The 20846-nt window shown below is 42.3% G+C and overlaps 1 protein-coding gene across 3 annotated transcripts in view; it reads left to right on the top strand.

Annotated features, from left to right (window-relative positions):
- PALLD (palladin, cytoskeletal associated protein) overlaps window positions 1-20846 on the top strand; it is a 409629-nt gene that overhangs the window by 350814 nt on the left and 37969 nt on the right. For all 3 annotated transcript variants that reach the window (XM_032855458.1, XM_032855455.1, XM_032855457.1), the window contains exon 11: window positions 19954-20634. In XM_032855458.1, coding sequence (XP_032711349.1) covers window positions 19954-20634 — 681 coding nt within the window. The remainder of the gene's footprint in view (window positions 1-19953; window positions 20635-20846) is intronic.

The raw sequence follows: 20846 nt of genomic DNA on the forward strand, positions 1-20846 counted from the left end.
TTTTGATGATAGCCATCCTCACAGGTGTGAGGTGATATCTCTTTGTGGTTTTGATTTGCATTTACCTCACGATTAGTCAGGTTGAGCATCTTTTCATGTGCCTATTGGCCATCTGTATATCTTCTTTAGAAAAGTGTCTATTTGGTTCCTCTGTCATTTTTAATTGGATTATTTGTAATTTTTGGAATTGATTTGCATGAGTCCTTTCTTTAGTTTGGATATTAACCCCTTATCAGATAAATGATTTTGCAGATTATTTTCTCCTGTCGTACCGGTTCCCTCCTTTCATCTTATTCGCAGTTTCCTCTGCTACAGAAGCTTTTTAGTTTGATAGAATCCCACTTGTTCATTTTTGCTGTTGCTGGGTTATCATGTTAATATGGTAATGTCTCGGAGCAAAAAAGGTAATCCAAAATTGTGTAACATAGTAAACATCATCCTGAGGAATGTTTTAGACGAGGGAAAGGGACTTTCTTGGCTTCTTAACTTGGCATCATCATCGTAAGATCAATCAGATACAAAAATCTTTGGTTAGAACCAATATTGCAATTGTGATAATTCCAGAATCTCAGATTTCTGACTTCTCTCTCTGTTCACCACAACATATGCATAGATCAGAAAATACATGCAAAGGAAAAATTTGAGGAAGATTAAATGTGCTTTCTTAAATGCACCTTCTTCTGGGAACATTAAATATTCCTCTTCAGTGCTTTCTATAATGGTACTACTGTTTAGAGAATTAAAATACCAATGTTAAAATGAGCCTATATGTCACCCACATTTCTCCTGACATATAACAGCCTTCTGATTAGAGCTGTTCTCCATCTAGAGTTGCTCATCGAGAATTAAACACTGATTGTTTAGAACAAAATGTCAGGTTTGAAGAAGTTTTCCTAATAAGGAAGAATGATGTAATGTTCATGGAGGGGGGCCAGGTTCCCTCCGTTTGTTTTATTTACATTAGCTGAATTCCAGGGGAAAATGTGCTACAACGCATGAGGGCTGCTAACTATATTTAGCCAAACTCAGTAAGTAAAACCAGAAGGCTTTTTTTTTTTTTAAGTTCTATACTCATCAGTTTTACCACAAGCTGTTTTTCCAGGCATCTTGTTTTTATAAAGTTTGATCAAGCATAAATAATACTTTGATTGACATTTCATCTTCTTCTTTGAGGATGAAGACAGTATCTGTTGCAGTCTCTCTTTAACTTGGCAGGTCTTCTGTGAGATGCTGTTTTTTGGGTCAAAAGATAGAAATTTAATGATAATACCATGATTGAAGAGACTGTTAACTTGGCAGAATGGACTTTAACAAGGAGGCAAGAGCAGGTGACTATAGTCTTTTAGAAGTAACATAATACATGATGGAGAGCCGTCTCCTGCCCACTGTCTGGCCACTTTCAATCTGGACTCCCTCCCACCTACCAAACCTACTCTAAATATGATCATTGTCTGTGCGTTTTAAGACAGTAGGCTATTGTTTTTGTACTTGGGCATTAAGACTTTGATTTAAACATTTTTATAAACTGGAGGGAAAATCTGCAGCCTTGTTTAAACCTAAACCTTGGCTCTGTAACTTGGTCATTCCCCTCTTTTGTTGACAGGTTCTATCATTTTTGTTTTTGCTCTATTACATGATCCAAGGCTTACATTGTATTTCATGGGAGAAAAAATTCAAATTCCTTTCCACCCCAAAGCCCGCTGTCTCTGCCTTTCACTGTGATCGGTCAATATCCGTGCTCACTGCGGCGGGCCAGGCTGCCTGTGGCCCATAACCATGGCCCTAGAGTGTGAACGGTACCAGGATAAGGCTCTCTGTGGGACTGGAGTCTCCTCTTATGCCTGAAGGAGAACGCTGTCCGAGATGCTTGGGTACTTTCATCTATCAAGACGAGTGGCACTGAGGGTTCCCCAAAAAGGCCTACCTGTGTGAATGTCTTAGAAGACTGGAATGGTTTGAGAAACACATCTTTGAAAATTTCTGATGTCACTTGCTGAGAAATCAGTAAATGTGTTAGAAAATGATTAAGAATTTGGAGGACGACTTTTTGCCACTATCGTGAACAAATCCATCACTATTCTCCCATGGTTGGTCCCGTAGAGACCAAGGCCTCAGGTTCTAAGGCTCTGTAGTAGGATTCCTGTTCAGAACCTTCTTGTAAGAAGTAGTGAGGAAACTTTTAGAACCAGTGCTAGTAGCAATACAGTGCGAACTAAGATACAAGCCAAATACACAGCTTTAGTTTATTGGTAGTCTTATTAAAAAGAAAAAGGAAATAAGTGAAGTTAATTTTAATATATTTTATTAAACCCAATATATGAAAAATACTGCTTCAACATGTAAGTAATATAAACATGTTAATGAGATCATTTTTACACTCTTTTTGAACTAATCTTGAGAATCTGGTGTGTTTTTTAGACATACAGCTCATCCCAGTTTGGACCAGCCATATTTCAAGTGCTCGATAGCCACATGTGACTACTGGCTACCCTATTTGGACAGCGCAGGTCTAGCAGATATAAATTAGGTATACACAAACCTCTACACTCTAAATCAAGGTAGCAGAAACTGCGTTAGGTATTCTAAGGGTCATCTCCATCTTTTCACAGCTGGAGATGAATATTCAAACCATAGGACAGGAATAAGCTAATCCCAATTGTGGAAATGCAGTTCCTTCAGTGGGGAAGTGTCTGCTGAGGACCTAACATGAGTCAGGGCCACTTCAGACCCTGAAGCACAGCCATGTACAACTGGACAGAAAAAGTCCCCTCCCTCAAGGCACTGACCTCCCAGGGCTGAAGTAGGGGTGGGCTGAAGGGCTGGGCATTTAGGCGGAGTATTAAAAAAAGATACATAACTGTAGTAATTTTGTGGTAAATGCTATGAAGAAATAAAACAGGAAAATGAATTTGAACGAGGTGGGAGTCCTCTTCTTGTTCACTTGGGTATTACATGAGTCATTTAGGAAGTGAATTGGGCTGTGTAGTGTGAAAAATGTTTTTAGTTCAGCCTAGGCAAATACTTCCTCTAATTATCAAAGTGACTCAAGAGATGCTCATTTTTCTTTAGAAGAGAATTTCATTACTGAAAAACACCAGTACCCAAAGAAATGGAAACAACTGAAGAAACTGGTTTCTATGTACTTCAGATAACATTTTAGGATCAGGCCCCAGATGACAACATCTCTCCCCCAGGATACAACAGCTGACATAGCTAAAATATGAAGTATGGCTAAATAATACACAGAGAGACTGATAATTTAGGAAAGATTTTTGTGTTTGTTTTAACTGAGGCAAACAAATTAAATTTTTTTTTAATCTGTTCTCTTTCCACATTTGCTCAAGTAAACTTCAAAACTAATTACTTCCAAAGAACTTCATCTCAACTATTCATGCATGACCCATGAATGTTGTCAACAGTACGGGACTAACTGAATAACCTAATAAATGTGCTGAATATGAAAGTTTTGGGTTTAAAAAAAATCTTGTTATAAAAAGTGACACAACTACCATATAGTATGTAACTATATGCTTTTTATGTATGGCCTGCCTTGGGAGGGAACACAAAGAATGGTTAATAGTACTTAGTTGATGCTGGGACCAGAAATTGGATTGGGAAGAAGAAAGTATGGAATAAAGACATACTTTTCCTGGTGTCCTTTTTGTATCTTTTGGTTTTTGAAGGCCATGAGTTTTTAATTTGAAGCCCAATTTAGCAGGTTTTTTTTCTTTTATGGAACAAACTTTTGGTGTCACACCTAAGAAATCTTTGCCTTACATATGGTCACAGAGATTTTCCTGTTTTCTTCTTGTAATTTTATAGTTTAGGTTCATAATCAAGTTGAAGATTGATATAAGTTACTTTTTATATAAGGTATGGGTTGTGGGTCAAATTTCTTTTTTTCTTGGCATATGGAAATCAAGTAGGATTTGTTTTTGCATTTTTATCATGTACTTTAATATAAAGAATTTAATTCCAAAAGAGATAAAAAGGAATATTTTATAGAAAGGTCTGCAGTTACTGGTTATAATTACAAGCTCAATTTTGGAAAAATAAAGTTTTGTTAAGACTACTCTACTGATTTTCAGAAGCCATCGTTATCCTGTGCTTTATCTCTAAGCCAAAAAAAGTTAAATTCTGTTGGTCAAAAAGATTATGCCTGTGTCTTGTTTTTCCAACCAATTTCATAATCAAAACTTAATGGCAGTATTTTGTTATGGGTAAGAAACTAAAAATGTTACAAGCCATTTGTCAGGGTAAATTTAAACTGAGTATTACATCAGCTGAATGAAAAGGGGCTATAAAGACAAGCTTTCTATCTTCAGGAGAAGGTGGGGGTACTAAAACTTCACTGGAAATGAAAGGTTATGGATGAATTTGCAATTACCACAGTTCCTTAGGGGAGCATGATGCACAGGAGCTCATCCATATCCTCGGAAAGGAGGGACTGCTGGGAGGGGGGCATCCATCGAGTGCTTTTATTTCGTTACACTGAGTCAGTCTGAGGTCACCACACCTTCTCTGTCCTGTGCCAGAGCTGGGGCCAGCCTCTCTAGGTAAGTGCTGAAGCAGTGATGACTCATGGTTTGAAAATACACTAATCAGCAAGGGAGCCCGTATGTCTAAGGTTCTTTCAGACCACTGAAGTGCATAAATGATTTATATTAGAGGGTTGCCATCCCTTCTCTCTTTTCAAGTTTGGGACCATTTGAGGAATAATGAGTCAGAAAGAGAGATCCAAGCCTCACATTTGTACTGGGGAGAACCAGAGGAGAAAAGAGATGGGTGGCTGAGCCAGGTGAGGTTGCTCATACTTGACCCCGTGGTTAAATTAAGCGGGGGTACTTGCCCATTCACAGGTAGCTAGCTTACACAGTTCACAGGGGCAGACCCCACCTCCCAAGAGGGAAGAGAAAGCACTCTTCTTGCAAGCAGCATGTCCTAAGGAGAGGAGGAAGGGAAGGGCTGATCCAAGCCTGCCTAGAATCACCTCCTTTACCCACCAAAAGGGGAGGATACAGACAAGGCTTCTCCTCTTCCAGAAGACCATCATGTGGCAACAGAGTAATAATTTTTTTAAAAGATTTATTTATTTATTTATTTACTTGACAGATAGAGATCACAAGTAGGCAGAGAGGCAGGCAGAGAGAGAGAGAGAGAGAGAGAGAGGAGGAAGCAGGCTCCCTCCTGAGCAGAGAGCCCCTGACACGGGGCTGGATCCCAGGACTCTGGGATCACGACCCGAGCCGAAGGCAGAGGCCCAACCCGAAGGCAGAGGCCCAACCCACCGAGCCACCCAGGCATCCCAGAGTAATGATTTTTAAAAGATGATAGCATAATGCTCTTTAAAGGAATATTTGTGTATGTGTTTATGTGTGTGTGTGTGTGTGTGTGTATGTGAGAGAGAGAAAGATACCATAAAGGATTAATGTCCTCTGGCTCATTTTGATATTTTTGTAAATTCTGTGGATTTTTTTTTTTTTTTTAATTATCTACTTATTTGAGATAGTGAGAAAGGGAACACACAAGCAGGGAGAAGGGCAGAGAGAGAGGGGGAAGCAGACTCCCCCACTGAACAGGGAGCCCGATGTGGGGCTCCATCCCAGGACCTAGGGATCATGACCTGAGCCAAAGGCAGACACCAACTGGACTCAGCCACCCAGGTGCCCCTCATTTACTCATATTTTAGAGACCAAGAAACGTCCACAGCCAGAAAAAAAAAAAATCACAAATAAATTCATAATTCTTATGTTTCTATACTTATTACATTAATCCCATCTTATTTAAAAGGCATTAACAACAAAAATTCACACGAATTTTGGTTCTCTGGTATGAACTCTATGTGCTTCTGAGATTATAGATAATGCTTTTGTTTACTGGTGGCCACCATCAGGACAGAAGATGATATATGGAAGGTCAAGTTAGGAGTGAAAGTGTAATTTTTACATAGGACTGTTGTCCTTAGACAATAACTATCATATTTAAACTTGAAAATTGAGCATCATGCTGACAGTATCTAGTCAGATATATGGGTATATGCACACATACACACACACGAGTGTTATAATTGTTAGGACATAAAAAACTGTTGTACAGACAGCTCTGCGTTATTTCTAAGCAAGGGCTCACTCCTTCCCTTTCTGAGAAGAAGGAGTCCTTGTTGGAACCTGACTGATTTACAGCATATCTTTTCCTTTGTTCTTTGGACTATTTATCTGTACTCTTGTTAGAAATGACTTTTTGGTTTAACTGTTAGTGAAAGCCTTTTGGTGAAAGAAGTTTGTAACTTGGTATTTTCACTTGAGAGGCTAAAAGCAAAATACCTAGTTACTACTTGAAGCTCTGTCAGTGTTCTCCTCTGGGATACCTCAATAGATTTACCTTTCATTCTGTTGTACAAGATGATCCTGTTTCCTTCCATCTGTCATTCTGTGAATCTCCTGTTTACATCATTTTACAGATATTTATACTCAAGTAGCTTTTTCATTATTTGTTTTGAATTTTAAAAAGAATAATCACATCCAGGTATATATACGACTTCCCTAAAGGGAGGGCCACCTAATATAAAGTTTTATAATCGTAAAACCCAGCACCGTATGCAGCAAACTTCATTATTTACATGTTTTGGAAAAGATTAATGAAATGCGGTAAAACAAGCTCAATACTATGGGTGACTCTACTATAAAGTTTTCTTCTTTCAAAAGGCATTTCAAGATGTTGCAGGGTTTTTTATCCTATCAAGGGGTCATAAATACTGTATTATAGAACACTCCATTCAACAGAACGGTAGAAAAATGCCTCTTGGCCATATACGGGCAAATATAACCATGTGGAACCTTCATGTAGCTATGATACATTTCTCTAATTTTTTTAAAAGAGTAATTACATTAAGTAACCGAGCCATTTTATCTAAGAATTATTCTGTGGTTTTAGTCATTTCTCAGGGAGGGAACCTCATGGTTCTTCTCGAGACACGTTTGGATAAACTTTGTTTACTGCTGCAAGGACTGGCTCTGCCTCTGGAGCGGGAAGGTCAGTCAGCAAGCACTGCCATTACTGCAGCTCATCCTTTGGCTTCTGAGGAATGTCAAGGTCAGTTGGTCGTAAGCTAAGAAAGGTCAAAGCCATTTAAAATTTAACAGTTCTTTCCCCTGGTCACAAGTTTCTTGGTGCACACTGCTAAGCTATAGCTCTTGAGCTTGCCAACATGCATTTTTGAGTTTTTTAAAGAACCTCTGGATGAGTGGTTGCAATTGGTTCCTGGTGATCAGGCAATGCCTGCTGGCACATGTGGAACCCTTGGCTGAGATATCTTGGTCATTAACACGTAAACTAGCAGTGGTCAACCATTAAGAGAAAGCCAATTACTCTTTGAGTACTCAGGTCCAGCTGTGCATTCCTCTCACTTATTTACCCTTGCGAGACTGAAATATATAGAAAATGTTATTGGCACTTTATCGTTTATTCAGAAATGTTGACCTCTTCAGCGATAGGCCTGTGTTAATAGAAATCTAAAAAAAGTCATCTTTATAAAATTAGTGTTGTGTGGAAGATAACCATTTTTTAAAATTCCAGTGGTGCAATCTCTCAAAAGATGCAGTAACACAACAAATTAATATTCACATGTCCAATCTTCAGAGACTAGATGGTGGATTTTATAGCTTGGAGGAACTTTAAAACATATTTTAAGGAACTATTGAAAAATAGTCTGATTTTCTGTTTCACAGAAGAAGAAACTCAGACCTGTCTTAGTCAAAGCCACACAATTCGTGGCGTGGTCACTTTTCTTCTTCTTCTTCTTTTTTTTTTTTTTAAATTGATTTTCAGTGTCTCAGAATTTATTGTTTATGCACCACACCCAGTGCTCCATGCAATACGTGCCCTCCTTAATACCCACCACCAGGCTCACCCAACCTCCCACTCCCCTCCCCTCCAAAACCTTCAGTTTGTTTCTCAGAGTCCACAGTCTCTCATGGTTCATCTCCCCCTCCGATTTCCCCCAACTCACTTGTCCTCTCCATCTCCCCATGTCCTCCATGTGATTCCTTATGCTCCACAAGTAAGCGAAACCATATGATAATTGACTCTCTCTGCTTGACTTATTTCACTCAGCATAATCTCTTCCAGTCCCGTCCATGTTGCTACAAAAGTTGGGTATTCGTCCTTTCTGATGGAGGCACAATACTCCATAGTGTATATGGACCACATCTTCCTTATCCATTCGTCTGTTGAAGGGCATCTTGGCTCTTTCCACAGTTTGGCGACCGTGGCCATTGCTGCTATGAACATTGGGGTACAGACGGCCCTTCTTTTCACTACATCTGTACCTTTGGGGTAAATACCCAGTAGTGGCATGGTCACTTCTGCCAGAGAATAGCCTGGCGGCAGTTTTCCCAAGAAATAAAAAATTTGCATAGTACAGCATATGAAACATAAATCAGTCCCCACCTAAAACTGTACATGTGGACCGTCTCCAGGACATAGCCAGGTTGTCTCTCTGTGTAGCTGTTTCCAACTCCATTACAATGTTGATATCCCTGGTAACAAAGAAACAAAGAGACTGGAGTGAAAGCGTTGGGCGGAACCCGTGTTAGAAAGGTCCCCTGGCTGAAGGGATCCTAGTGTACCAGGAAGTACTAGATAAATCCTGCTGCCTCGAGAGACATAACGATAACATAATAGTTATTAGCCATCTCCGTTTAAGCGCATCGCCACTACCTTCCGGCCATGTACCTTTCAGCAACTTACTTTTTAACCTTGTGCCTCAGTTTCCTCCTATGCCAAACGGAGATAATAAAAGAGGCCTTCTCTCCTAAGGTTTTTATAAAGATTCAGTATGGTTGGTATAGGTTAAGTACTCCTAACAGTGTCTGGTACGTAGCAAGTGCTTAGGAAGCGTTCTCTGTGATCTGTAGTAGCAGTGGTGGTGACGAAGCTGCGGGTGTCAGCAGTAGTAGTAGTCATGATTAATCAAAGTCTTTGTTTTGAGGGTTTTTTTGTTTCTTTTTTTTTTTTTAAGATTTTATTTATTAGAGTGCTAGTGGGGGGAGGGGCAGAAGGAGAAAGAGAGGCAGACTCCCCACTGAGCAGGCAGCTCAACATGGAACTGGATCCCAGGATACTGGGATCATGACCTGAGCCCAAGACAGATGCTTAACCAACTGAGCCACCCAGGAGCCCTGAGTAAAGTCTTTGGAGAAGGGCCTCCCCTGGGGATTTCAGGTACCCGGAATAGATGTTCTTCTGGGAATATTTAGTTATTAAAACAAGAGCACTGTGTCTTTTGCTGTGTGACCTTTAAAATAGAAGCTTCGGGAATGTTATGTGTCTTAAGAATTAATATGTTTATAATTTATATGTCTTAAGAATTTTATAGATTTTAAACATATTTTTTTCTGCACAAGGTTAAAAAAATAGTCAAAGTCCCAGCACAGGACACTATGAAATGCAAAAATAAGACTTCCTCCACCTCATTCTATTCTTGCTCTCTGGAGATCAACACTTTCAAAAGCCATTTGTTTTCAGACCTACTGATGGCTTCTTTCACAATTTTATGAACAAGATATATATTCATTACTTACTGATGCCTCAACGTTAGTGTTATCAACTTTTTTGAAGATTTTATTTATCTGAGAGAGAGAGAGTGGAGGGGGCAGAGGGAGAAGGAGGAATCTCAAGCAGACTGTGCTGAGCGAGGAGCCGGATGCACAGCTCGATCTCACGACCCTGAGATCACGACCTGAGCCGAAATCGAGAGTTGGTCACTTAACCGACTAAGCCACTCAGGTGGCCTATTAATTTTTAATATTATTCTTACCAGCAAGAAGCTGTTGTAAGGCCTTTGGCACTGACCAGCTGATAACTCTATGTTGGTTAACCTCTCTCTGTTTCTATTTTCATGTCTATAAAATAAGGAAATTGGACTGGTTGGTCTCTAAGGTTACTTCTTTCAAAGTGTTAGAGAATATTTGAACTAACTTAAGCGCGCCCCCCGCCCCCGGCAAAAAAATGGCAGAGAGGAGCAGTTATTTTGTACATGGAATTCACAGATAAAACTGATCTGCGGCCTCTCTGGATCTAGGTGCTAAAATTGATAGCGTCCCAGTTTTACCTCTCTTGGCTTTTCTCCCCAAAGTGGCTTCTTTTTATGAACTGGGTTCCTTTCTGTAGACTCTTCCATGGCAGCCAGCACCTCGGAGGGATTCTGTCCTTTTACTTATCTGTCAAAGGACAAAGGGACACATTTCCCTCTCGTCTTATGTCTGAAAAATCCTGATTGGCCCAGCCTGACCTGGATCATATATTCATCCTGGAATGATTTGGTGAAGCCAGCAATGACTGGCTAGACCTGGGTCACGTGCTCACCCTGTGACCAAGGGTTGGGGGATTATGACTGGCCGACCCACAAGGAATAGAGTAGAAGCTGGTCTGTAACAGAAGGGATGAACTAACTGCTTTGTACAACATGAAGGGAAGAATGGTAGATAATAAAAGCAGATGTCCACGCCTCTTGGAGTTTCAGGAAACTGATTTTAAGAAGGAACTCACCCCAGGGCGCCTGGGTGGCTCAGTCAGTTAAGCATTCACCTCTTCATTTTGGCTCAGGTCATGAAGATCAAGCCCCACATTGGGCTCTGTGATCAGTGTAAAGTCGGCTTGAGATTCTTTCGCCCTCTCCTTCTGCCCCTCCCACTCTTGCTCTCTCTCTAAAATAAATAAATCTTAAAAAAGAAGAAGAAGGAACTCATCCAGTTCTCCACCAGCTAGTGAGTCATCACTTGCTTTTATGAATGCTTACCACGGTTTCACCAACCAATGGCCTCATTCTCCTTCCAGGAAGAAAGTATGGCCTCCACCTACACATTCTTTAACTTAATATCAGCCAGTTGCAACTCCTAGCAGCGCTTCCACAACATTTGAAAAATGAGTCTGGATATCAGCGCAAAGTTGCAGGCAGACATCATCAGTGCCTTCGATTCCGGCCCTAGCACAGTTGTCCCACGCAGTTGTGCAGTTTTGTTCATACCCCGCTGTTAGGTCTTTGTGACCTGCTGCACAGTGGACACACAGAGAGCCATTTCCTCTTTCTGTATGGGGACCGGCTTCATTATCTCAGGATACAATCTATGCTTTGAAAAAGAACATGGCAGCAATGGGCACAACAGGCCCTTCTAAAGAAAAGAAATGCCTAGAGATGACTAAGATTCTCACCAAGTTCTGAAAATATCCCTGAGACACTTTTCCTCAAGGTAAACATAAACTCAAGGCGCTTCTGACCGATAACCAAATAAAATGGAAAATGGGCACTGGTACAGGCTTCCGCGGCCTGGAACCCGGTGGGAGTGCGGCACAGATGCCAAATTGGGAACTGTGCTACCAGCTTCACAAACACTCCCTTTTGGGGGATGGGAGTTTCATATTTTGGATACTAAAAACCAGAATGTAAGTCCTGTCATCCTTATAAGAGCTCTGGTGGTGTCACCTTTCCCATATTCCGCCTAAAACGATGCCTGGCCAGCCGAACGTTGCAGTAATCACCAGGAGAGCACAGAGAACCCACACCTGGTTCTAGAAGATCTGGTTCATGGGTATGGGTGGAGAATGTCACTGCCAAGCCCTGATAGCACCGTCCCAGCCTTGAGGAGGACCGGTGCGGCTTGCAGGAGGGAGGAAGAACTGCTAGGTATTACCAGGACGTCAAGGAAAGATAGCTGTTGAAAGGGGCACAAGAGATCGAAGACCGCCTCGGTGGATGAAGAGAAATTGGTAGGGGTGGGCCTTCCCAAAGAGGGTAGGATATGCAAGAAGGCTAAGAAGGAAAACCCAACATGAGTTTGGGGGGCAATGAGACTAATTTGGGAGGATGAAAATGTGGAGATAGAGCAGGAGTTAGAAGAAGTTAGGACTCCTTGGGGCCAAATTGTGGGACTCTTTGAATTATCATGCGTTATTAGGGGGAGGAAATTAGGGGAGAGGGGCACCCTGTGTTAGGTGTGATGAGTTTATGTTCTATGAACTGGGCAGCAGAACTGAATTCGGGATTGGTATCTGGGTCAGAGACAGATTAGGGGGTGATCAGGAAGTTCTCAAGTTGGGGGGACACCCACAGGAGGTGAGAGAGGAAGCTGTGAGGAAAGGGTACAGTATCAAAGGCAGGAGAATAAGGACAGTGGTGGCAGTGAGGATGATGGCAGTGAGAAGAGCGATTCGAGAAGGAGAGGGTGAGTGCTTATGTAGTCTGTGCAGAGGGAGCGAGAGTGAGGACAGAGACTGGACTGACACTCCCAGATTACAGATCCAGAGCAAGAGGTAACTGGATTTATGGTCAAGGAAACACCTTAATATTTAGGAGGTTTACAAAATCTGGCCAAGGGACAAAAAGGTTTTCTGGTGGAAAGAGGGTAAAGGTCTATTAACAGAATGGTGAGTGGCTCCTGCGCCCCTGAACGAACCAGTTCACGTTTCTGTAAGGGAGAACATTCTAGCAGAACCGCATCCCACCCAATTCCCACGGGAGCTGTTCTGAGACACACAAAACCCCAAAGCTATTTTTCTTAACTTATGGACAGGATTGATCCGGAGAATATATCTGCATTAAGAAAAAAATGCCATTAATGTTAACTGGTGAGGTGATGATTGTTTACAGAGTAAGAGTATCCTTCCTTTGATGAGATTTTATAAGTCATTTGTGGCATGATTTTCGTTTCCTTCTCTAATGCCTTCAAAATCTATTTCTGTTTACCAGGAAATAACATACTCGTTTTTCAAAAACAGTTTCATGGATGTGAAAACAGCATATGCATGGGAACGATAGATATCTATGAATAAAGACGAGGCTTGGACTTGGTTAGTTGTTTATGAGTTCCTTTTACTGTCAGTTTTTCCATGTTTGAATGTTACTGGACCAAAGAGGAAGGATAATAAAATCTGAAAGTTGATTAGGACTTTACAGATATTACATTATAAATTCCCACTTTCAAGCTGAGAAACTGGGCCCCTGATAGGATAAGCCAGTTATCCAAAGTCATAAACAGCTGGTGGCTGAATTGGAGTTGAACTATTTGAACATTTCTCCGGTTGACTCTGTGCTCTTAACTTGTAAACAGCCTGTGTGATAGTGGCTTTATCTGAACGCTCTCTCTGCTCCCTCAGAACAACGCAGCCGTGTGTGTGTCCAAGTGCCGCATCGCCTGATGGAACAGCTAGTTTTGTACGGTAGAGAAATCTGAGGATTTTAATTAAATCCAGCAAGCACTAACTGAGCTTCTTACATGTGAGCACAAGGAGACACTTAAGATAAAACATGGAAAGGGTAGAGAAGTGACAGAATTGCTGTTTTGTTCTCCGAGTATATCAAGGCCGTTGGTGAGTAGGTATAGAATACAGCCACTTGGTGAGCAGATGATGGTTAGCTCTTTGGAAACATAGGGCACTTTGCCTCTAGTGATAACACATTCTTGCAAGTACAAAATGCGCACCGTTGTTTTAGATACATTCGGTTCAGCAAACATAAACTAAAACGGAAATGACACAGAAGGGATGACACAAGCCTCCCAGTGATAAGGTGGAAATCTGAGGAAATGTTAACCATGAAACCTTAAAATATGCCATGAATTCTTCATCTCATTATAAGACCTAAAATTAAGTATTTGTCCACCTTTTATTCCCCCAATTTTTTAAAATCTCAGAGAAATTTAAATGCTTAAGACCTGGAAGTTCCTCAGCATCTGTCTCACAGGGAGCTTTTTATGGTGTTTCAATTAGAAATGAGATCATGGGTGTTGCCTCAGGTATTGACAGAAAAGGCTAGAAAGCAGATTTCTCTTCAAAAGTGTCCTTTGTCTATGTTAAGAAGTAATCCCAAACATTTTCCATTGGGAACAGTCCACATTAATTTCTGTTAAGTCTGCTGCGTTCACACAGTTTTTCTAAGAATCGGCAGCTAATATTTTCCTGCTGTTTCCACTAGGCTATGCAGCAACAGAAATGAAAATTATTTAAGGCATTTAACTGTGATGTGGAATTGATGCTTTTAGAGCCTGACCTCACATTCTTCCCTTATAAAAGGCGGAGGCTGGGATGCCAGATTCCACCTCATTCGGATTCATCAGGCTTACTCCATAGGACTTAGAAACACCATCAGCATCAAAGGGTACAATCCTTTTGGTAGGACTGGAAATGCTTTGGACTCATCCCGCAGCCCTCACAGAGCCAGGTGACCATTTATGTACCCCACAGAGAGTTGCACCCCCACAAACCTCCTAAAGGAGAATCCTCCGCATCCAGGAAGCCAGCTGCAGGATTCCCGGTCTGAGGAACAGCTCAAGTTGGTGTTGGCCCTCGGGAGCACACCAGCCCAGCCTCTCAGTCCTTATTCCCTGAGCTATGTGAGAGACGCAGCCATCCTTTGATATTCTGGAGACGTTCCCAGGAGGATTATGAATTGGTCGGCTGTCGCTCCCTCTCTTTCTCATGGTACATGGAATGACTTCAAATAGACATCAGCTTTATATATGAAGACATAAAGAGCTCCTGTTTTTCTGTAGCAGAGCCAAATGCAGTTCTTATTCTAAGTGGAAAGGACGAGTCTTTTCTAAGAGAGATTCAAGTCGTGTGCTGATTTCACTCAGGTCACTTCTTCCCTGAACCCTCCTATGTAATTAATCATGTTCCATCCTGGCTCTATCTAGAGAGTCGGGATGATTTACAAAAGGCTCAGAATAAATTAAAGATCAAAGAACGTGGTTTTTCTAAAGAAACCTATGTCATTTTGCAATGAATGTTAAACACACATCCCCAAGCAGTGTCAATTTTAATTTGATTTTCACATTCTCTTGTCGATGGTACTTTGTAGAAAATCCAAATCTTTTATCCCTGCCCTCTCCCCCAACCTTGGGGGGAATGTATTTAAATTCTTAGCTATTTTTGGACTTACCACCTCCCCAGAACCCAGTGTAGTACATCCTCATTTGGCTTATATTAACTCATTTTTATTGTGTAAATGATTGTTCTCAAGATTGTAATTTATATACCTTTCACCAAGGGGGCAGGAATAAGTTAGTGCTAAACAAAGCAAGTTGTTAGATATTGACCCTCACCAAGCGTACCTAGTTTATGTGATACGAAGACATAAAATCTGACTAATAGAAGCAAGAACAAGAAGTTGAAGTACGAATATAATAAAGTAGCTGGAACTGCAGCACTCCCTGAACTGAAGGCCTTGGAGGAGTTTTATATCCAATTTTATATGTTCCGAGTTAATATATTGAGTTTTCTCATACATCTGATACTGAGCTAATCCCAGCCAGTGTTGTGGGAACACCCAGTTTATTCCCTAACTCACTTACCTACCTTCATTTGAAAATGCTTACAATTCCCCAGTCCAGTATGGGGCCCTCCTATCGTAGGCCTCCCCTCCCGAATGCACCTGATGGACTGAGGTATAGAAATCGCAGCCAGAAATGAACTGGGTTTCTGTCACTGACCGTGTGCATCTGCCAATGCGCCGTTTGATTGTGTGTTCTGAGGGCGTCGGGTTAGTGTTGTGAGGATGCTAGAGGTCATTGTCTTTGCTTTCAAAGTGCCTATAAACAGCAGGACCAGCAGAGCTCTCTGTTCAGAGGGCGCAGTCCTGCACCTCTTCATCATACAATGGCTTCTGTATCACACAATAAAAAAAATGAAAGAAAACATAAATCAACAGCATATTTATTCTGAAAGCACAAATGTTTTCCAGCTTCAAGATCCCAAGAGTTTCTCCAGACAATTATAAATACTCAATCTTTATTAATACGAGCAGGGGATAAATTGCTTCTTACAATCCAGACATTGCTCCAGAGAGACAAACTGGGAATTTCCAATTTACATAAAAGTTGTTTTCCAGAAGTTTACTTTCACATGATTTATTTTGAGCTTGGGCTACAGTTCCCCAGAGAAAAAGTGATACGTAGTAATAATAAGCTAACATTTTAATAAACCTTTTTTTTTCTTGTTATTGAGCACTTTGGAGAGAATGATGTAGTAGTGCAAGGCTTTCGAGCCAACCAGCCCTTCACATCCAGGTTCTGCCCTTAGACAAATTACCTGACTTCACTAATCTATGGAGAATTTTTTAAATGAGGATGAAAATACCAGCCTCCCAGGATTGCTGAAAATGAGTCAGTCCAGTGCCAGTGCATGACTCGTGCTGTCTCTCATCTCCTGCCCTTGCTGTGGTTTTATGAGTACAAGAAGGACCACCACTTGCGGTGGGAACAGATAAAAAGGAAAATCCCCTTGCAGTAAGTAGAACATTATCTCCATTTTTATTTAGAGTCCATTTTGTACAGTAACCCAAACTGATGTGGTGGTTCTCTCCTGCCAGGTAATGTTTCTTGAGCTAGTGCTGTGCACCAGGCACTGTGCTCCCTGAATCCTCACAGTGACCCCGCAGTTAGTAGCTGGTGGAGTTGGGTTCCCAGTCAGTGCCATCAAACTTGACTCCAGCCTTTTTCTCCTGTACCACACAGGTACTTGGCTGGTTACATTTTCCCAAGGCTGCTTTAATCTAGTGGCAAGAGAGATTAGAGTTGGAAAGTGAACTGGGTTCTGCATCTCTATTTATCCCTGTCAGATCTAAATCTTTGCCCCGTCCAAATGTCTGTAAAACTCTTCTAGATAAAATCTGTATCCAAACCGTTGGGGTGGGAGAGGGAAGTTCTTGATTTTCTGGAACACAAGAGGGGAATCCACTGAGTTAGTATTTACATATTCCCTTTCTGAGCTGCGAAGATTTGCTCATCTTTGTACTGTTTTACCCTAAGAAGAATCAAGTTTGAAGTCAGATATTCTTAAACATATTCTTACATGTGTAAGAGTTTAAAACTTTGATGATTCCGATCCTTAAGGCCCTCATGCTGTGGCTGTTTGGAGGCATGAGTGGAGAAAGTTCTTTGAAGGGAAAGATAACCACAGATTTTTTTTTTTTTTTAAATCACATTGGAAGTGGGGGTTCTTCCATGTTGACATGCCTGGTGTGGTTAAAGAAGCCAGACACAGACATAGATCTAACCTGGCTCCATAGGTAACATGCTCTGTGACCTTGAGTATGTTACCTGAAGTTTCCCCATTTGTAAATGGGCTGTGACAGGTGCATAACAGAAGTCCAGACATCTCATTTCCTTAAATATCAAAGGCTTTTGAATTGAAGGAGGGGTAGGAGTAGGAAATTTCTTAGACTTTTGGATTGGGGTTGTGGTAGAAGGAGGGAAAAGGGCTGGGGGGAGGCAGGTGGTTGATGGAGTAGTTGTGCAGAATGAGAGACTTTTAATACACCGGTCAAATTCTCCTTGTGACTAGAGCTGTCCAGATCTCTTAACTTTTCAGCCTTGACATAGTACTTCCAAGAGGTTCAATGCAGTTTCATTTTCAGAAAAAAGACAGCTGGAAAAAATGGGGAGACCCGAAAAGTGATGAATTTTTATAACATTTAAGTAATTTCCAAAGGCTTTTTCTGGTACCTTTCATTCCCTTTGCCTCTTTATCTCTGTGAAAATCAAAGTTTATAAAAATAACTTAATTAGGACAGAGAAAATGACTTAGAATTGTGCATTTCATCATCTCAGAATCCAGGTGTCAGATCCATTTAACTCAAGTATTCTTTAAAATATTATGATTTGCCAGAAATCAAGCCAGATACTTCATGATTCAGAATAACCGTTTTACTCTCCCTTCCCACTCTCCAGTTCTCTGCATATTTCATTCTTCGCCCAGTGCAAAATGGGGGAGTAAAATCCTAGCAAAGTTCTTCACTACAATATCTACTAGTAACCAAATCACTAGAATACCTGTTCATTTCTTGTGAAATGCTACATTAAGACTTTCTTGAACTGTCACTTATTATGAAAAGTAGCATCTCAGCAGCTTTAAGCCCTCAGAGGTTAACAAACTTGGTCGTGGTTCTTAATGGCCGGATGAGTAGGCTTGACCCTCGGAGAGTTAGAATATAGTGGTGGTCTGGGCTTGCCTGCCCTGGCTTCTTTGAAGACTGTCTTCTCAGGAGCCACTCCCTAATCTTGGTGGAGAGGAGTCCTCACACCACATATAGGGAACGATGTGAGTCTGTAGCAGCCTTGCCAGAGCCACTAAACACAGCTCTTTGCTGACGCCAGGCCAAGCTCAAAACACCTTACAACACAGCTGAGGCCATGGTGAGCCCAGCTGGCCAGAGCACAGGAGCAGTGTCTCTGACGAGGGCTACCCAGACGACTCCCAACCCAGGTACACAGGTTCCCTGATGTTCATGAGGAACATTTGAGGACTAGGATGTATAGGTAGGAAATAAGGTGATAGAACAGGCAGGAAGATCAGAAAGGAGCATTCGGGGATACAGGGTGAGAGTGCAAGATGATGGGTTTTAGAGCTATTGGGTGGTTTTTATGAGTTCTATTCCTGGGCCAGTTCTAAATACATGAATGCAGGAGCACATGTGCTGGACAGTGTACCCAAACCGCACTGACATCTGGTACTTCAGCATCTGGTGAATCCTAGCAGTGGCATGGCTGCTTTTAGAAGGCTCCAATTGAGTTCCATAGGGCTGACCCCACAAAGTTCTTTGTTGTTGAAATCTTTGATGCTCTGCACAGATTAAGCATACAGAGCCATCTATATACTTTATATACATAATAGAACCATCTAATTTATACTTTTCAGTTCCCATGAAAGCATTTCTTGTTCTTTTTGTGGATTTAAGTCCAATTACTTCACTGGATAATTATAGAAGGAGATGGAAGACAAGATGTTCCTATATCTAATGATACTTTGCTAAGAGAGCTGTGTCTTAATTTATTTTTTATTTTTTTACTTTGATCAGCATCTTCAATTCCTTCCATTGCTTTGTTTCTAAAAGTTTGATTTTGAAAATTAAATACTATGGATAAGGAGATTTGGGGGGGTTTTGTTTTTTAGTTTTAAAAGGCTTAAAGTTAGGAATATGGCTTTGCCTATTCATGGCTGTTCTAGCTGCTTGCTATAGTGCCACCTTCTGTTGAAGTTTCTTTTGACAGCCATTGGTCACTGAATAAAGGAAAATCATCTTGGATGTAAAATTCAGCTAACCTGGAAAGCTTGACAGAGTAAAATAGAGTTAGACTTTAGCTACTTGCTAGCTGCTTACTAACTTTTGTAAAAATTAAAATTCAAACTATCTCTTCTTGGTGGAAAGTAATTGGGGAATTAAAACTGCATTGTTATTATTATAAGATAATTTGGTATTGCTTATTGAACACTTACATATTAAAGATATGTGTCATTTGTGTATTTTAGACATGGCGCAAAATATCAGTATGTATTGAGGTTTCTATAAATGGCACTTCAGGGTTTACTACTAAAATTTTGGTGACAGTAAATTCTACATACATTTTTATAGGCAACAAATGCAGAAATTATTCTCCCCTAAATCACTCTGTGATATTTACTGAATGCAGAGTTGACAGCACTAAAGTAGGCAAATTGGACTAACCTAGATGTTCCAAAAATAACTTGTCTTTTCTTTTAACTTTCTCCTTATGATAGAATTCTCTTCCAAAAATTTGACCACAAATGAAAGGACTGAGAACTCATGTCAAAAGTTTTTCTCTTCATATTTCTGGTTCTGTTAAAATGAAATATGGCTCCTGGAAGTCAGACAAAATTTCCATCAGCGGATTTTGTAAACTGATTTTGGGTCATCTTAGGTAGGGCTTAAATTAGACCTTGAGATAACCGATTATACTTAATTTGCTTAGCGTTTTGTCCGGAATTCCTAACGGGGAACACACTTCAGGCTAAATGACTTGTGCGTCATTCGGAGCGGGGAATAGTCTGGAGGTGGCGAACGTCGGAGATTCCGTCCACAGGTTCACCTCACGGCCCCCTGTGAGCATTCCTTCTAGTTTCCTCTCTGAAGGTGTCGCTTTTCTCTCTCTCCCCGCCCAGGGACCCTCTGAAAATCCAGCAACTCCAGAACCAAATCCGACTGGAGCAGGAGGCCGGCACGCGGCACCCCCAGCCCGCCGGCGCCCCGCGCAGCGCGCCCCCCTCGCCGCCCTTCCCGCCGCCGCCCGCCTTCCCCGAGCTCGCGGCCTGCGCGTCGCCCGCCTGCCCGGAGCCCATGAGTGCGCTCGCCCCCCGCTCCGCGCCCGCCATGCAGTCGTCCGGCTCCTTCAACTACGCGCGCCCGAAGCAGTTCATCGCAGCACAGAACCTCGGCCCCGCGTCGGGCCATGGCACGCCGGCCTCCAGTCCCAGCTCCTCCAGCCTCCCGTCGCCCATGTCCCCGACCCTGAAGCAGTTCGGCCGCGCGCCCGCGCCGTCCTTCGCGCAGTCCTTCGGCGCCGCTGAGGCCGAGGCTCCGTGGTGCCAGTCCTCGCCGTCGCCCCCGCCGCCCCCGCCTCCGGTCTTCAGCCCCACGACGGCCTTCCCGGTGCCTGACGTGTTCCCGCTGCCGCCGCCACCACCACCGCTCCCCAGCGCGGCCCCGGCCGCCCTGTGCACCTCGCCCACGGCCCGCTTTGGCCACAGCCAGACGCCCGCGGCCTTCCTCAGCGCCCTGCTGCCCTCGCAGCCGCCCCCGGTGGCCGTCAACGCCCTAGGCCTGCCCAAGGGCGTCACCCCCGCGTGAGTGACAGCCGCACCCCCTCTGCCTCCCCACCCGCTTGCCCGCCCCACACACCCCTACCCCAGTGCTCCCACTAATCCACAACCCAGGGGTAGCGCTCCTCCGTTTTCTCGTGTTTCCTTCCGTCAGGGTTTAGATTCTCATCACCGCAGCTTTGCCACCTGTTCTTCCTTAGCTGTTTTACGGTTACCAAGATCAGTACTTTCTCTTC

This window comes from Lontra canadensis, unplaced genomic scaffold (genome assembly GCF_010015895.1).
Source record: "Lontra canadensis isolate GAN:19392208 unplaced genomic scaffold, GSC_riverotter_1.0 scaffold10, whole genome shotgun sequence".
Taxonomy (NCBI): Eukaryota; Metazoa; Chordata; class Mammalia; order Carnivora; family Mustelidae; genus Lontra; species Lontra canadensis.